Genomic DNA, 18,041 nt, shown 5'->3' with positions numbered 1-18,041 from the left:
TAAGTAACTTGAAGCTTCTAATTTTATGCACTCCCATTGAGTCCTTGGTTCAAAGAGCATCTATCTATATGGTTTTATATTTAATCCTATAATTGCTTAATATTAACAGTTACAAATAATTGCATTTTTTTCATTTAAACTAAAGTTGATACACCCTTTACCTCGCAGGTGTGCTTGTTTGCATACATTCACTAAAAATCACCCTTTACTGGACTTTTAAAAACTTTTACAAAAGAGACACTAAGCAAGAACAAAAGGACAAGCCCTTGCTTTTAATACCCCTGTGTTACCTTGGTCGCTGGGGAGAGACTCAGGCATGGCATATTTTGTTTCCACCAAAGTTCACATTCAAATGCCATATCTTTGCTGGATTCATTCTTAGTTCAGCTGCCTTTAGGCTAGATACTAAAGGTTGTACCTCTCTTAATTTACATGTACAATAAGTTATTACTGTTCTATATGTGTGGTTTATGTTGATGTGTGTCTTCTGGGTACTTATTTGTTTCAAACATTTTAAAAAAAATTCTGCTTTCAGAAATAAAAGCTCAAGGTTAATATAATAGGTACAAAAAGCATTCTAAAAATCCTTTTTTTAAAAGTGATTTATTTTAGAGATTCATTTTTTGGTTTTATTTCTTATTACTGCTTTTGTTTAATGTGTAACTTTGACATATAAAGAAAACTATAATATAATTATTATACATTTTAATACATATTGACATTAATTCTGTCTAAACAAATGAAGTAGCTTCTAAAATCTTCAGCCACTACTTTATGTGCCCTTAAATGGAGATCATCTGGTATTCCTTCAGAGGAAGATAAAAATCCATATCTGGGAGCGTGTTTTCCTTCTCCTTTTATTTAAAGATCCAGTGCAAATTTTTATTAAAATAATATTCTTGGAGAAAATGTTTTATGAACCCATAAAGTACAAATGGAATATTGATTAAAAGTATACATAAAAATGAAATGAGTAGTTGTTTCCTACAAAACTTTAAAGGACTCATAATTTATTTTTCTCAAAGTCTAAGGCTTATAAATCTATTATGTAGCTAAAATATGATATCCCATTCATTCCAGGTTATATTTAGGTTTTTTTTTTTGCATGTGAATTTTTGTAGGGAAGAAGATTCAGACCTTGTGAGATCTAAAACAGATTTAGAATACATATTAATATTATGACAAATAGGGAGAGGCAGAACTCATTGGATCCTTGATAACTTTAAAAAAATGTTTTAAATCTGAATGGTATCTGGATGGATATCTTTTGTTGGGAGAAAAAATTTGAAGTCATTAAAGAAAGGAAAGTTTGCAAATTTTTAGAAAGTGGAGTTAATTGGTTATTTAGTTTTATAAACTAGGTAGTTTATCATATACTGAATTATAATATGTTCATTTATGTATTTGTCTTTTCACCTCATAGGGATTCAGAAATTCAGCCCTAACAGTATGAAGGGATAGGTCAATCCTACCAAATAATTCCTTCTGTTTTGTATATAAGTGTGAAGAGTTGCCTGCATATGGCCCAATTTAAAAACAAAGATTTGGAATACTTAAGAAATGTCAGTTTTGGGTCGGCTAGGTGGCGTAGTGGATAAAGCACCGGCCCTGGAGTCAGGAGTACCTGGGTTCAAATCCGGTCCCAGACACTTACTAATTACCTAGCTGTGTGGCCTTGGAAAAGCCACTTAACCCCGTTTGCCTTGCAAAAAAAGAAAAAAAGAAACGTCAGTTTTCTGAAAATTAGAGTTGCTATGTGCTGCAGACACTGCTGAATAGTGATGTATACCAAAAGGAAGACAATTTGCCTTCAATAACTTACATTATTTATGATGGGTGATGATAGCCTTTGAAAGGGGGCCTCAAAGTGGGGAGTGGTACAGGATTGAGACTGACACATAGTCCATAGGATTGAAGATTTAACTGGTGTTAAAAGTGATTATGAATGGTGTGAATATTCCTTAAATGGAGGTTCTGAATAGTAATTCACCCATTGGTGCAGGAGGCAGTTGGAGTTGGGGGGGTTGCCAGCGAAGCATTTGCCAAGTTTTGTCCTAAGCACTGAAGACAGAAATCTATTCTCATTGAGGAAGACAGCATGTATAAGAGTTTTTCCAGGGAATGGGGATGCATAGAGGGGGATCTTGGCTGACCTGGGTTCCCTGGGTAGGAGACTGGGGATGGGGGAGACCAAATTAGAGGTGCAGATGGAGGGAGGAAGGAGCCACTACATCTAGACTAGTTGTCTTCAAGACTGCGCCCTGCTCCCTCCAGACTTCCGTTTAGAGGGAAGAGCTGATGGAAATGAATCATTCCCGTGGCCATACACTGTACTGTGTGCTGTTAAAAGAGAGGCAAAAATAGCTCTTGTCCTCAAGGAGGACAATCTAATGAGAAAGTCTATGCAAAAAGTTATGTACAATAAAGGTACACAGAGGGAAAAGTCCTAGTACAGTGTTAAATTGTGCTTAAAACAAAATATGCAGAATAATTAGGAATATGATTTCAAAGAGAGGCACTAAGATTTAGGGAGACCAGCAGATGCTTTTTGCTAATAACGGGATTTTTGAGACAAGAAGGGGGAAAAATTCCAGGCATGAAGGATGACTGGTGAAAATGGATAGAGTCAAAAAAATGAGTACTCTGTTAGAGAAGCAAAGTGTAAGCAGAAGACATGGGTTAGGACATTCTGGGAATATTTATATTGTTTTCCATGACATGATTATTTTCTGTCAATTCATGTGCTTCCTAATATTTCATATATGTCACACTTAGGTTCAGTAATGTTCTGTTGAATCAACTGAATTTAATTTTTTAAAACTACTCAATTGATCTCTTATAGTTCTTCCTTCTTTTCTTTTTAAAATTTTCTTTCCCCCCCTCTTTTAATAGTATTTTATTTTTTACAGTTGTATATCAAGACAATTTTCATCATTATCTCTAAAAAATGTTTTCCCAACAACTTAGGAATAGTTTTCAACAATTATTTTTGCAAAATTTTGAGTTTTACATTTTCCCTCTTCTTTCCTTCTGATAGAAATCTGTCTAATAAGGTTTAGCATTCATTAAAAAAATTTTTTTTATTAAAGGCAGTGGGGTTAAGTGTAATTTGCCCAAGTTTAACTAGATAATTATTAAGTGTCTAAGGCTGGAATTGAACTCAGGCCCTCTTGATTCCAAGGACAGTGCTCTTTTCCACTGTGCCACCTAGCTGCCCCATTTTTATAGGATTTAGAGTTCCATATTTTGCTCCCTTTCTCCCTCCCCTTCCCTCTTAAAATTGTAGGCAATTTAACATTAATTATATACGTGCAACTATGTAAAATGCATTTCCATATTAATCACCTGTGAAAGAAGAAAAAGATCAAAAGGGAAAAAATAGAGAAAGTGGGAAAAGTATGCTTCGATCTACATTGAGTCCATCGTTTCTTGATTTAGAGCTGGATGTTGTTTCCCATCATGAGTCCTTTGTATTTGTCTTGAAACGTGTTGCTGAGAAGAGTTAGATCATTTATAGCTGATTCGTTTATACAGTGTTGCTGATATTGTGTACAATGTATTCCTGAGTTTGCTCATTTCACTTTGCATCATATAAGCCAATGCATCATGACTTGGTATCCCCCCCCCTTTTTTTTTTATCTCTTTGGGATATAGACCAGTAGGGTTATTTTGATAGACCAAAGGGTATGTAAAATTTTTGAATAATATATCACCAAGGTGATTACAATCACAAGGATGATTCAGTATGACCAGGTGGGATTTATATACTAGGAATACAGGGTTAATTCAATATTAGGAAACTTAACAACATAATTTACTATCAATAGTCAATCAACAAATCATATGATTATCTCAATAGATGCTGAAAAAAGTTTTTGACAAAAATATAGCACCCATTCCTATTAAAAACACTGGAGAATATAATAATGAAATATCTATCTAAACCTACCAGCAAGCATTATCTGTATTGGTGATAAGCTAGAAACCTTCCCATAATTTTCAGGGGTGAAGCATAGATGCCCACTATTTAAGATAGTATCAGAAATGTTAGTTATAGCAATGAGAAGAAAAAGACCGAAGGAGTTTTAAATTAAAATTAGCTTGAAAATTTTATCCCTCATCCCAATCCTTCATTTCTGTCTCAGAGACACAGTGAATGTAAATTTGTACCTAGAGTCAAGGGGAGCTGATCACTTACAAAATATGTTTTACTTTACACGTTTAGTCTGTCACTTCTCTATCAGTAGGGAAACCAAATTCTTCATCCTTTAGCACATGGTTAAACATGGTTTTTTAATTAATTTATTTTTCCAATTTATATATAGATATAGATAAGTTTTCAACATACATTTCTTTAAGTTTTCTCCCTCCCATTCTTTACTCCCCCTTCACTAAGAGAGCAGGTGGTCTGATATGTGTTATCCATGCACAATCATGTTGAATATTTTTTCACATTAGTCATGACTGTGAAAGAAGAATCAAAACCAAAGGGAAAAACCATGAGAAAGAAAAAAAAAACAAAATGAAAAAATGAAAGTAGTATGCTTCTTTCCATGTATGTGGCTTACGTTTTCTATCACAATTCATTTAGAATTGTCTTGGATCACTGTGTTAAGAAGAATGTCTCCCAGTTCTTAAGAATAGCAGACCATCTAAATGCAAATTGATCTAAGTCGTTTGGCTACAAAATGATCTATTTATGCCACACCAGCACTTAATGTTGGCAGGGAGGGCAGCAGGGTGGTGCAATGGATAGAGCACTTACCCTGGAGTCATGAGGACCTGAGTTCAAATCTTGCTTCATACACTTTATATGTATTAGATGTATGACCTTGGACAAGTAATTTAACCCCTTAGCCCACAATGCTTCCCCCCCAAAAAAAGATTATTAACATGTACAGCTCTTTGGAAGAAGTATTCACAACAGCAAAATTGCAGATGCTTTGGTGTATTGAAGGTAGTTTGGGCTATCTGTGTTTGCCTCAAACAATAAAATATATATTTTAAACCTGCCCTCTTTTAATGCCCAGTGTCTGTCTCCTCACCATTGAAACAACTTAAATTTCTTGAATGGTTCCTTGAAAACAGGATAAATATGACAAAGAAATAACAGAACAATGAGAATGTTAAGGCCATTTTTTTTTATTTATCAGAGCAATAATTTTAAGATTTCTGGAATATTTTGGAGAACATAGGGTTTGCTTCTTTTGGTGAAAATCTCTCATGTGCTTTGTAACTTTTGGTTTATATTACTTTTCTTTTTGGTCTTGGTTTATTTGCATTACATGATATAAGAGGATTCTTCTATTTAAAAGCATTAGTGTAGTGTCTCTTCAGATAGACTATTCCAGGAAACACAGGGAGATTAGCTGTATTATTTGATATGTTGTGAGTGGTGAATGAGCTCAGAACAAAGCCATATGAGGGAGGGAGGGAGGGAGGGAGAGAGAGAGAGAGCGAGAGCATATTTGAAACGGAAAACATATTCCATTTGCCAAAGGTAGACTGGGATTATCTAATATATTTATTAAGTTTGAGTTTACATTGGTTAGGATTGAACAAATTTATTTCAGCAAGATTATAATAAACTTTCTATATAATAAACTTTTAGTAAAATTGAGAACCATGATGACATCTAGTTATGGTTTTTGAAAACGTGTATCATCTTGTGTTTGGATATCAAAACATGTGAGCATCATCTTTATATGTTGATAGCAAATAGAGGAGATTGCCAGTATTTGCAAATGATGTCTGACTCCAGGAAATAAATCCGGAGTGTCCATTGTTCCTTTCCTTTGGGGTTCACATATTCTTAAATCTATTAGGTCTTTATGTATTGGAGTTTATATGGTCGCGTGTTTGTTTGTTTTTTTGACTAGTGTACTAGTCAGATTATTTGATGATTCCTATTTGGCCATTTTATTTCCTAGCATGTTTTTTGGCAGGAACTAGAAGATTTATTTTGGTCCATTTGGGCAGTTTCACTGTGTATCCTTAATTTGAAATATCTAAAAAATTGTTGAAGAGTACTGGAGGGACTGGAATTCAGGGAGGGTTAAGTGACTTGCCAGTGGTCCCAAATCTATTAAGTGTTAGAGGTGAGTTTCAAACACAAAACAATTTGACTCCTAGGGACATAGGATTCCACTTAGTAAGTATTATGCATTTTTATTATCTATATTGTATCCTTTTTTTTTTATTAATGACCTCTTTGGAGCATATACCTAGCAGTGGAATTTCTGGGTCAAAGTACACGAGAATTTAGCCAATATTTCATAACCAATTACTTCCCATGTAATCATGCCAATTTCCAGCTCTATCACTAATCCATTACTGTGACTATCTTATTACTATCCTTCCAACAATTTGCTGAGTTTGAGGTGACACCTCTTTAGGTGTTTTAACTTGATTTTCTCTCATTATTAGTTACTTGAAGAATTCTTTTATATGATTGCTAATAACTTGGAATTCTTTTGAAAACAATTTGTTTATATATTTGCCCACTTTTAGTGGGTAAGGGTTTTGTTATTGTTTACCCTTCATTTTATATATTGGTAAGAGATGTTTTCTTAAATGAGGGTTAAAGTCAGTGATGGTATAAATGTATTATTTTGGCATTGAAAATCAAAAAATTTTGCACAAAAAATTACTGCATCTGATATGAAAGGAGAAACAGATAAATGAGAATATTTGTATAAGGTTTCTTGAATAAAGTTTTGGTATCAGTATATGTATACATATATGTTGTCTGTGTCTCCGTGTGTGTGTGTGTGTGTGTGTGTGTGTGTGTGTGTGTGTGTGTATTAAGAAATTACTACCCAGTAGATAACTGATCAAAGGATATAAACCTAATATATTTTTAGACTTTTTCCATTTAAGTATTCATTTCTTATTTTTCTTTGGGGCACTTGAAGTGTTTTTAAACAATTTTTAATACTATGATTAAAAACAAAATAGACATAAAACAACAGACAAAATCCATGCTTTATTTTCTTACTGTATATTCCATTTCATGACATATTATGTATCTTAAACTTGTAAGTTATATATTATTGCTTAGTAAAGAATGAAAAAGTATTCCTCATATTTTATTATTTGCTAGAAAGGTGAAAATAGGATAGATATAGTGTTCTCTAGGTTCTAGTGAGGATTGCTTTTAGTTCTTAAAGCATTGATTTAATTTATTTTAAAACTTTCAGATAAAACTTAGTATCTGTTTATTAAATTCAAAATTAAGCCCTGTGTAAAGCCAGTGATTTTCTTTGTGAAATTTGATGTTACAACTTTCTTTTTTGTTCAAGACATTCATACATCTTCTAGATGTCTAATTTCTAACTTTCTCAATTTTGTAATTTATTACTCAACTTCTGTCATCAGTACTTCATATCATGGAATTGTATTATATAGCCAATATTTGACTGGTTTAATAAGTACTATTTGTCAGTTAAGCTCTTGTCCCTAAAAATCTTTATTTTTCCTTCTATACTTAAAAGGATTCATAAATCCATGTTTTAACTTCATCTCACATATACATATATCATGACAAATCTATGATTTAGTAGATTGTTTTACATGTCATGGCCAAAAATTCATCACTCTGTAGACTATTTGATGAAGAATTACTGAAAATTGATCTAGCTTGGCCTATATTTCAGCCTGAAAGTTTCTTTAACTTGAATAGCGTCTACCACATCTTGTGCTCCATTAGCTTAGAGCCCTTGAAAATCCACACCCCTATTTCATCATTAAAATACATCAGCCAAATGTAATTTTAGTGTGTTAAGATAATGTTAATTTAAATGGTTGCCTTGTTTTTTTTTGGTTATGAAATATACTCTTTTTCTTCAAAATTAAGATTTCAAAATTACTTTTGTGAACATTAGGGCTACTACCTCACAACTTGTTCTTAGGTTTTTCTTGGAGCTACAATGTTGACAGTTTTTGGAAGGGAATTTCTCATTTGATGTGAACCTGTTCATTTATTCCAGTGGTGGTGGTGTGTTATGCCTAGTCATCTGTGCATTCCTTGTATCCCTTGATAATTTGCAGGTCTAAGTTAGCACCAAAGAAGAAGAGAATGGCAGTCAGATTATAACTTTGTAACTGCAGAATATACCCTGCTTCTGACTACTTCAAATACTCTTCCCTCTTTTGCTTCTTTTCAAATATGTCTCATGGAGGAATGTGAAATAAAACAGGCATGTGACCTGTAATTTATTTTTAAGTATATCATGTAATGTTTACAAAGTTTCCCATCTAAGGCCAACCTTAAAAAAGTTACTTGGTAGACTTGGTATTTGAAACTTAAACCATTTACTTGTTTAAAAAAAAAACACCAGACCACCAAAAAACAATTCAGTGTATAATGTACCTGAAATACAGTTCTAGTAGTACTATAAACAGTGCTTCTGTGGACAGTTACATTCAGCTTGAGAAGTTGGATGGGGGAATCTTCTACAGTTCTAAGGCCACATATAATGCTTTTGCACCTTGGGTGGGGGTGGGGGAGTACTTGTCACAAGGACCATGTAGTAAAAAAATTAAAATATGAGGACTAAGGAAAAAGAATAGAGTGCTGTGGGGGGTGGGGGTTGGGGTAGGGGAGAGTAAAATAAACAAGTTGTAGAAAAGGGAGAGTAAAGAACAGAATGAAGACAAAAGAGTGATTTTTAGAGTACAAGGAAGGGGATGATAACTAGCAGTATAATAATAATAGGTGATTTCAGTGCTTACATGCCTGAAAAGTGGAAAATGAGGCCTGGAGAAATGGAGTGGCCATTCTAAGTAGAGGAGTGGGGAGTTTTTGATGTTCCATAGTATATAAACTATATAGGTTGTAAGTAATCTCATCCTGTGGCAATTTGGTGGATGGAGCATAATGCCTGGTGTCAGGAAGACTTCTGAGTTTAGATTTGCCTTCAGCCACATTACTGTTGACCCTGAGCAAGTCACTTAACCTCTCTGTTTATCTCAATCTACTGGATAAGGAATTATCAAGTCATTCCAGTATCTATGACAAGAAATCCCCATGAACATGATATGCTTTGTTAGATATGATCATGAAGAGTTGGACAATATTGAAAGACAGAATAACAATAATGATGGGAATTCCTTGTACTGTAATTTTCTTGAAACCACATGCTTTCTCATCTTTCTGAGAACATAGTGGTATAGTAAAACTTTGTAAAATAATGGAAATACATGATAAAAAGTGGTTCTGGACTTTGAAAATTCTGCTAAATTTTTACTGATTGACAATGTATTTATCTTGGGTGTTTTTGATTCCTAGTTGTGACCTTAGCAGTAGTGTCCCCCTATGTCAGAATCCTCAAAATCTATTAATTGTTTCACAACCAAAGTCTTTCAACTCAGTATTCAAGTAACTTTCATTTCAGCTAGCTTTACTATGTTTTTGCTCAAGTGCATAAAAACCTGCTTCCTAATGTACTCTTGAGGAGTTGCCCTTAGTTATCTGGTCCTTAGTCTTTATGCCCAGATTGAAAGAGGGAAGAGCTGGAAGAACTATACAAATACGATATAAAAAGAAGTGAGGAAGGAAAAAAATTCCTCTCATCACGGGAGAGTGCCCCTTGACTTTTTTTTTGAGGTAAAACCTTAAAAAGGAATTCCAAAACTATTTTCAATGAGTTCATAACCTCCTTGAAGTATTATACTAGATGATACTAAAGTTCTAAAGCATTTGTTGTATGAGGGAAAATAAATTCTCATTTATTTAAAAAAATTATGAAATAATCAATCTTCACAAATGAACAGCAAAAGGAAAAACCTGTTCTAATGATGATTTCATTTTATTGTTTGAAAAGCAAATGCCAGCCATATGACTTAGGTAGAAAAGAAAAGCATGATTTTGTGGGTTCAAGAATACTTTTTGTGCTTTGAATTTGAATGTGATCCCCTAAACCAAAGGCTTTGATAGTATTTCAAATTATGAAACAGTAGAATTGGGGTTAAGTAAGTGGAAGGGTGAGGGAGTTCATGCAGTTTTAAAGGCAAAGTGTTCTGGAACTCCGTGAATAGAAGGGTAAATTGATGTTAGGGTAATGGTTCTACAACCATTAGAGTACATGTGTGAGTTGAGAGAGTGAGAAAGGATGGGACTCTTTAGCTGGCCTAGTGATGCTTATGATAACATTTAAATTCACAAAATAAAATTTGCAGGCCTGCAAAACTAACCATATTGAAATAAGATTAACAATCAGTAAATATTTTGAGTTTGCACTAAGTTCCAGGTGCTACACTAAAGGGTACAAAAGCTCTGGGAATATAAATGAAGATGTTCAGGCTCTACTTCCAGGAATGTAGTCTATTAAGGAAAGGGATTGGAAAGAAGACATCCTATGTGGGGTACTTTGGAAAAGTTAGAGAAGTCCCAAAATAGTTGAGTCAGGTGAGAAATGAAGAAATGTTCTGAGTTGGGCTTCCTCCTTAAAAGTAGCATATCAAAATACTAAAATTAAATTAAGAGGCTCCAGGTTCACAACCCCTGAAGATGCACAAGAATGCACAAGGAAATAGAAAGATTTATGAAGGCAACAGAATAGCTGGATCACTAGGGCTATGGAATTCTAATCTGCAGAAAGATTTTTAAAAGTATTCTTGCCACAGTTTATGAAAAGCAATCAAGTGGCCCTAGCTCTCTCCCAAAATCTGTTTACAGAATCTAGTGATAATTTTCTAAGGAAGCCAGTATAAAATTTCTGCAACTCTATATTTCTTCAGGTATCTTTTGATTCCTACTTATGTTTTCATACAATAACAGATGTAGTAATAAGTTATTCTAATAAATTATTGCTTACATGATTAGAAAATAAAATTGAATTTACTACCTCTTAATAATGTCCATAGCAGATAGTAAGACAGAGTTCCAAATTTTCTTTCATGGTCTTTCTTTTTGCCAGGGTCAACATTCTACATATGCCCTTGTTCCTATTCCCTATTTTTTTCTTTCTTAGCTGTCCCCAGTCTTCTAGGCTTTCCTCATCTGTGACATAATCATTCTCTCCTTCCCACAAGCAATGTCCCAGGTCTTCTCTGCCTTACTGTATGGTGGCAGTGTTAATGTTAAACTATCTTTACATGCAATTGGAAAAATACTATAAAGTAGAAAAAACATTGTGTAAGCACAACTTGAAACATTTCTTTGTTCATAAAGTAGCCTTCTAGAATTTAATGAATATGACTATAAAGTGTGCGATTGTTTTTATCATTGTGCCATATCTGATTTCCAAGGATAATGTCAAAAGAAATTTTAAGAGACCTTGAAAACTGAAAATTTTGTTCTAATTAAACAAATGGAATTCTTTAGAGTGTGTAAAGAACTTTGTGTTGATAGTCTAGTGGTAGACAGGATATGATGATGAGTCTCGACAAGTAAGTGTTTTAGAAGCCAAATGCAATTAATGTTTTTGGATTTCTTCTTTCCTCTCTTTCCCATCTTTTCTTCTGTCCCCTCCTTTGTCCCTCTCTCCCTCCCTCCAAAGTCAAACAACCCAAGAATCTTGTAAATTCTATCCCATCAAGATATTTTTCATTGAAGATATTTTTTCTATTAAAGATTTTATTTATTTTGAGGTTTACAATTTTCCCCCTAATCTTACTTCCCCCCACCCACCCACAGAAAGCAGTTTGTCAGTCTTTACATTGTTTTCATGTTATACATTGATCCAAACTGAGTGTGATGAGAGAGAAATCATATCCTTAAGGAAGAAACATAAAGTATAAGAGATAACAAGATCAGACAATAAGATATCAGTTTTTTTTCCCCTATATTAAAGGAAATAGTCCTTGGACTTAGTTCAAACTCCAAAATCCCTCCAGGCTTCCCTGAATTCCCATCTCTCCTGGTTTCTCATAGAACAATAGTGTTCCATGACATACATATACCACAGTTTGCTAAGTCATTCCCTAATTGAAGGACATTTACTTGATTTCCAATTCTTTGCCACCACAAACAGGGCTGCTATGAATATTTTTGTACAAGTGATGTTTTTACCCTTTTTGATCATCTCTTCAGGGTATAGACCCAGTAGTGGTATTGCTGAGTCAAAGGGTATGCACGTTTTCATTTTTGTTGCTCTTTGGGTGTAGTTCCAAATTTTGAAGAGGTTTTTTTTAAGAAAAATTTTATTTATTTTGAGTTTTACAATTTTCCACCTATTGTTGCTTCCCTCCCTCCAACCCCCGCAAAAGGTAGTCTGTTAGTCTTTATATTCGTTTCCATGGTATACCTTGATCTAAGTTGAATGTGATGAGAGAGAAAATCCTTAAGGAAGAAAGATAAAGTATAAGAGATAGTAAAATTACATAATAAGATTACACCCCCCCTCCCAGTTGAAGGTAATAGTAATTGTAATAGCCTTTGTTCAAACTCTATAATTCTTTCTCTTGATACAGATGGTATTCTCCATAGCAGATTGTCCCTGATTGTTGCACTGATGGAATGAGCAAGTCCATCAAGATCTTCACTCCTTTGTTGCTGTTAGGGTGTACAATCTACTCATCTCTATTAGAAACCAGGAGGTATGGGAATTCAGGGAAGCATGGAAAGATTTGCATGAACTGATGCTGAGTGAGATGAGCAGAACCAGAAAAACACTGTACACCCTAACAGCAACATGGAAGAGATGTTTTTTAATCAATTAGATATGTTAAAGAGCATTGCAAAACTCCTAAAAACATGCTATGGGAGGATAGGGGAACTAAACCAAAAAAAAAATGTTTCTCACTGATAATTTAGTCATTTCCAAGTCTGATAGAATAGTGATAAAAAGACTGCATTTCAAAAAGTTATCAATATTATTATGTGATTGATTTGTTGAAATTATTTCATCTGGATTTTTCTATTCCATACTTCAAAGTATTATAAAATTGTTTTGTGTATAATATCCCGTAGATTTTTTTTATTCTAAGCATTACTAAATACTTGTTATATTTAAAAACTTTCAATTTGGGGTACAGAAAAAGGATTTGGTTGCTGACTAATAAATTGTGAAATTATTGAAATTAATTGTATATATAGGCATGTATGAAAATTTTGTTGTGTAAAATTAAAAGCCAGGCATTGACCATGTCTTCTTCATACTACTGAAGAGGATATAGTTTATGAACTTCAAGAAGTAAGGACACAATCACTAAACATCCTTAGTTCCTCTTATTAAAGTACTAGCATTTCTATAGAAAATGAATCCCAAGGGGAAATAATAGATGAGGAAATCCCATTCAAATGGCTATAAAATTCATGGTTTTTATTATTTTTATTGTTTACAGAAATGTCTAGTATATGAATACAATTATGTTGTTATTGATTCCCTTATAGAAAGAGAGCCAGTAATTCTAGATAGATTAGTTTTATTAAGGATATGAATGCCTAGTATGTCCTAGGTACTGTTCTAATGATTGGGAAGTTTTAAAGATACAAAATAACAACCTTGCCCTCAAGGAGCTTATTATTCTCTAGTAACAGGGGATAACATATATCCAATAATTATTTTTTATTTTTATTTTTTCATTCTTATTTATTTATTTATTTATTTATTTGCAAGGCAAATGGGGTTAAGGGCTTGCCCAAGGCCACACAGCTAGGTAATTATTAAGTGTCTGAGAGGGGATTTGAACCCAGGTAACTCCTGACTCCAGGGCCGGTGCTTTATCCACTGTGCCACTTAGCCGCTCTTATCCAAATAATTATAATTGAAAATAGATGACGGGGTGGATACTGATTCATAATAACAACTGACTACAAGAAGTAATATATAGTCTCACTATAATGATTTGAGATGATCAAAATCTTTATAATTATGAAAGATTTAAAAATGAAATGGACTTTTGCGTATACACACACACACACGGGACTAAAACATTTTTGGAGGGGTTTTGAAAATATATGTTTAAAAATGTCTCTCTTTAGTAGAACTCAGGCTGTAGGAAATTTTTAATCTTCCAATTCATATCATATTTTAAAAAAGTAGAAAATATGCTCTGTAGATTACTTTTTTTACGTACATATTTTTTATTTTTCCAATTACATGTTAATGAAAGTTTTTCACTTTTTTCTAGCACCCTCCTTTCCCATCCTTATCCCCTCTTTAGCAAATAGTCTGGTAAAAGTTAAAGTTATGCTTGTGCAAAATTTGTTTTTAACATGTTTGTGTATTAGTAATTTTGTGTATGAGGAATTTAGGCCTAAGGGAAAAGAAAGAACCATGGAATAGGAAGAAATAACATTAAAACAGTTTATAAACAGTGAACATTGTTTTTTTTCTTTTTCATCTAGATGTATAACAGATTTCTCAGGGTTGTCCTAGCTCTCTGAACTGCAGAAGAATAGTTTATCATAGTTCATCAACTCCCATTGTGATTGTTAATGTAATCAATGATCTCTTGGTTCTACTCCCTTCCCTTAGCATCAGTCCTTGTAATTCTTTCCATGTTTTTCTAGAGTCCAGCCATTCATAGTCTTACAGAACAATATTACTTCTTGACAGTCCTATGAATTATTTCTCAATTAATGGGCATTCCCTCAATTTACAATTTTTTTGCCACTACAAAAAGAACTGCTATATTTTTGGATATGTAGGGCTTTTCCCATTTTTTTTCTATGATTTCTTTTTGTATATAGACCTGCTGTTGGTATTGCTGTGTCAAAGGTTATGATCAGTTTTATTGCTCCTTGGATGTAGTTCCAGATTCTTTTCTAGAATGGTTGGATTAGTTCACAGCTCTACTCACAATGTCCTAATCTTTCTATAACCTCTCCAACAGTGATCATTTCCCTTTTAGTCATCTTAGCCAATCTGATAGGTATGTGGTGGTATCTCATAGTTGTTTTAATTTGCATTTCTCCAAATCAGTGATTTGGAGCATTTTTTCATTTGATTACACTTAGCTTTAATTTCTTTTGAAAGCTGCTTGTTCATATCCCTTGCCTATTTTTCAGTTGATTCAATTCTCTATATATTTTAGAAATGAGAATTTTATCAAAACCCCTAGTTGGGAAAATTGTTTCTCAGCTTTCTGTTTTCGTCCTAATCTTGGCTGCACTGATTGTTTTAGTGCAATCATAGATCTGGGACATCAAGTTGGTTGCTAATTGCTGCTACTCCCAAGGATTTCCAGGGTCTGTATCCTAGGACTTTTTTAGCCAAGTCCTCCAGTCTTCTTGTCATTAGAATCAGAACCATGCCAGGTTTCAGGTTTTCTGTCTCCCTGACCATGAAGTTATTTTGCTCACTGTGGTGCTGGATTGATTTGGAGAGGACTTCCTTTCATATTCCCTTGTGATAGAAGTCACTGTACTTTATCATTAGATTTCTTTCTCATTATTTGGCTTGATGTGAATGTACAGTTTTTTAGATTAAGTATGTGCAAAAACTGAATAGTCCAGTGGCTATCTTGGCAGAAAAATCTAAAATTTGTATTTGACTCCTCAGATATTTATTTCTTTAATGTTGCAGTAGATCTCTTGCTAATGGTATATAATTTTTATTTAGGTTTTGACTGCATCTCGTCAAAATTATTCATCATCTGGTTACCACGATTTCAGTAGATGGGAATCTTTATTGAAAATAAAAGAAGGACTGCTAAGACAGAAGGAAATTGTAATTGACAGGTCAGTATATGATAGTTTGAATTTTCATGCTATGCATTAAATTAAATTCTTCCCCAGAACTATTAGTCTTACTTTCCAAAGCCTTTAAATAAATCTTTTACTAAATTTCTTTAGTAGGTTCATGATAAGATCATTGTCTTTATATTAGCTTGTTAAGCTGCTTAGTGGCAAAGATGCCAATTTTTATCTTGCCTTGTTTTATATATGGTCAGTAGTTTATAAAGTGTTTACTGAATTGAGCTTTTTTCCTTTGATAGTCCCAAGTAGTAATATGCTTTTTGTTAATTTCCCATTTATAAACTTCCTTGTTCTATGATCTCAAAATATACATTACCTATTTATATGTAAAGTACAGATTATATTCATTTATATCTTTTTTTTACCCTTTATGTCTTGTATCCATGTTCTCTCTAAAAGACAAAGAGTTACCACAGAACAAGGTGCTTTGTTTTGTTTTCTCAGTGGTTTGTAGATATCAGTAGAGCATTCTGGTTGCCCTTCACTTATACTTTGCTCTTGATTCATGTCAAGTCTCTTTGGCAACATCCTTTGCAATATTTCTCTGGTACAGTTGTTCATTGATAATATGTTGCAACATGCTTATGTATCTCTCTGTTGGCCTTTGGGTGGCCAGTAAATGTTAATTCTTTAGATAAATGGTACTCATAACACAGTCTCTATGAGGATATAGTTAGAGCCACTATGTTGATATAAAGTCATACTCTAACACAAAGTGATTGGATGAATACTCATGTCCAAGGGGTAGGTCTTGTTTCCAAGACAAGCTTAACTCATCACAGATGCCACACAGTTCTCCTTGCCCCAAACAAAACAAACTTCAACAATAATAACATTCTAATTTTCCATTGTCTTCTTTGTCTGAAACATTTTTATTGTTGCTCAACTGTTTCAGTCATTTCTGATGCTCCTTGATCCCTTTCAGGCTTTTCTTGGCAAAGATACTGAATCAGTTTGCCATTTCTTTCTCCAGCTCATTTTACACATGATGAAATAATGTAAACAAAGTTAAGTTACTTGCCCAGGTTCACACAGTTAGTTGCTGGATTTGAATTTAGGAAGATGAGTGTTCCTGGTTCCTAGGACAGTTTTGTATGCACTTTTCAATCTAGCTGCCTCTACACTTGACATAGTAAATACTTAATAAGTTGCTTCTTGATTGATTCTTCCTCTTCTGTTTTAACTTATTGTTCATCCTTTTGTATTGTTCAATATAATTTTTTCCTCACCCTGTTTTTTGTCTATTCTTTCTCCTTTCTATCTTACTGTATGAAGTCTGAACTACCCATCTAAGTACATATTATAAAAACATATCATTCTTCCATTCAGCTCCTTTGTGGCTATTTGGTCCACACTCCAAGTTATTACTGATCTCAGTTTGAAGATAAAATTTCAGGATTTAACATAGCAAAGTGTTGTCTTCCAATTTGGAGGACCTTGTGATATATAGAAAATAAATCTTCCAATTGGATTCTATGTTGGACATTCTCCATGACAACTGACAGAAAACTTTTTGAGTGTATGTTTCACCATTGGAACTTCAAAACTAGATGATCTTTGAACAGAATCATTTTGGTTTTTTTTCCAAATCTTATGATTTTTTGATGTGTTAGGTAAGGCATAAACATATACTTTTAAAAGCATATATATATATATATATATATATATATATATATATATATATACATACACACATACATGCATATATGTATATATGCACACACATTTAAAGTGACACTTTCCTTTATCAGTTGACCATCCCTAGGATCTTGTTCTCTCTCCATCTTTTAGTCATGATGGGTTTATAAAGATGTGGAAAGCTTTCATTTCTCTTCCTTTCATAGTTTAGATATTTCCATTTTATCCTATTACCAAACTTTCTGCCCTAAATATTTTGATATTTATGGGGTCTTTCTATCTTTGACCTTCTTAATAATGGAACCTCTAGATCAAACTCACATTTTGGTCCCTTTCTTAACATGATTACTGATTATTTTTAATAGTTCAATTAATTCATAGCTCCATTGGCAGTTAATTAATGTACGTCCAACTCTTCCAACATTTAATGTTTCCATATCTTGCAACCTTTGCCAATTTTGTTCAAAGATTTACTTAGCCACATTACATAAAATTACATTAAAACTTGAAAGCAGTTGAAATGCCCAGTGACAGGCTGATTTAATTTTGGTGCATTGTTAATATAATTGAAATAGCATACTGTAATTAGTCTCAAAAATGTGAGAATTCAAGAAAATTGGGGAAAAAAAGACTGCACACATATTTACTCAGAAGAATATTGAGAATGAATAAGCAAAGAATCTTCAATGGGGACACTTGGAGAGGAAAATGTTATGATACTTTGTCTTGAGATTAATTAAAATGTAAATAGTCACTA

At 33.4% G+C, this 18,041-nt stretch overlaps 1 protein-coding gene across 4 annotated transcripts in view; it reads left to right on the top strand.

The window, feature by feature from the left end:
- Nucleotides 1-18,041, top strand: part of CEP85L (centrosomal protein 85L) — a 129,539-nt gene that overhangs the window by 65,440 nt on the left and 46,058 nt on the right. For all 4 annotated transcript variants that reach the window (XM_074187451.1, XM_074187450.1, XM_074187452.1 and 1 more), the window contains exon 4: nucleotides 15,510-15,628. In XM_074187451.1, coding sequence (XP_074043552.1) covers nucleotides 15,510-15,628 — 119 coding nt within the window. The remainder of the gene's footprint in view (nucleotides 1-15,509; nucleotides 15,629-18,041) is intronic.

Source organism: Macrotis lagotis, chromosome 5, assembly GCF_037893015.1.
Source record: "Macrotis lagotis isolate mMagLag1 chromosome 5, bilby.v1.9.chrom.fasta, whole genome shotgun sequence".
NCBI lineage: Eukaryota > Metazoa > Chordata > Mammalia > Peramelemorphia > Peramelidae > Macrotis > Macrotis lagotis.
The sequence above is the reverse complement of the archived record's forward strand: the minus strand, read 5'-3'. Positions and strand labels throughout refer to the sequence as shown.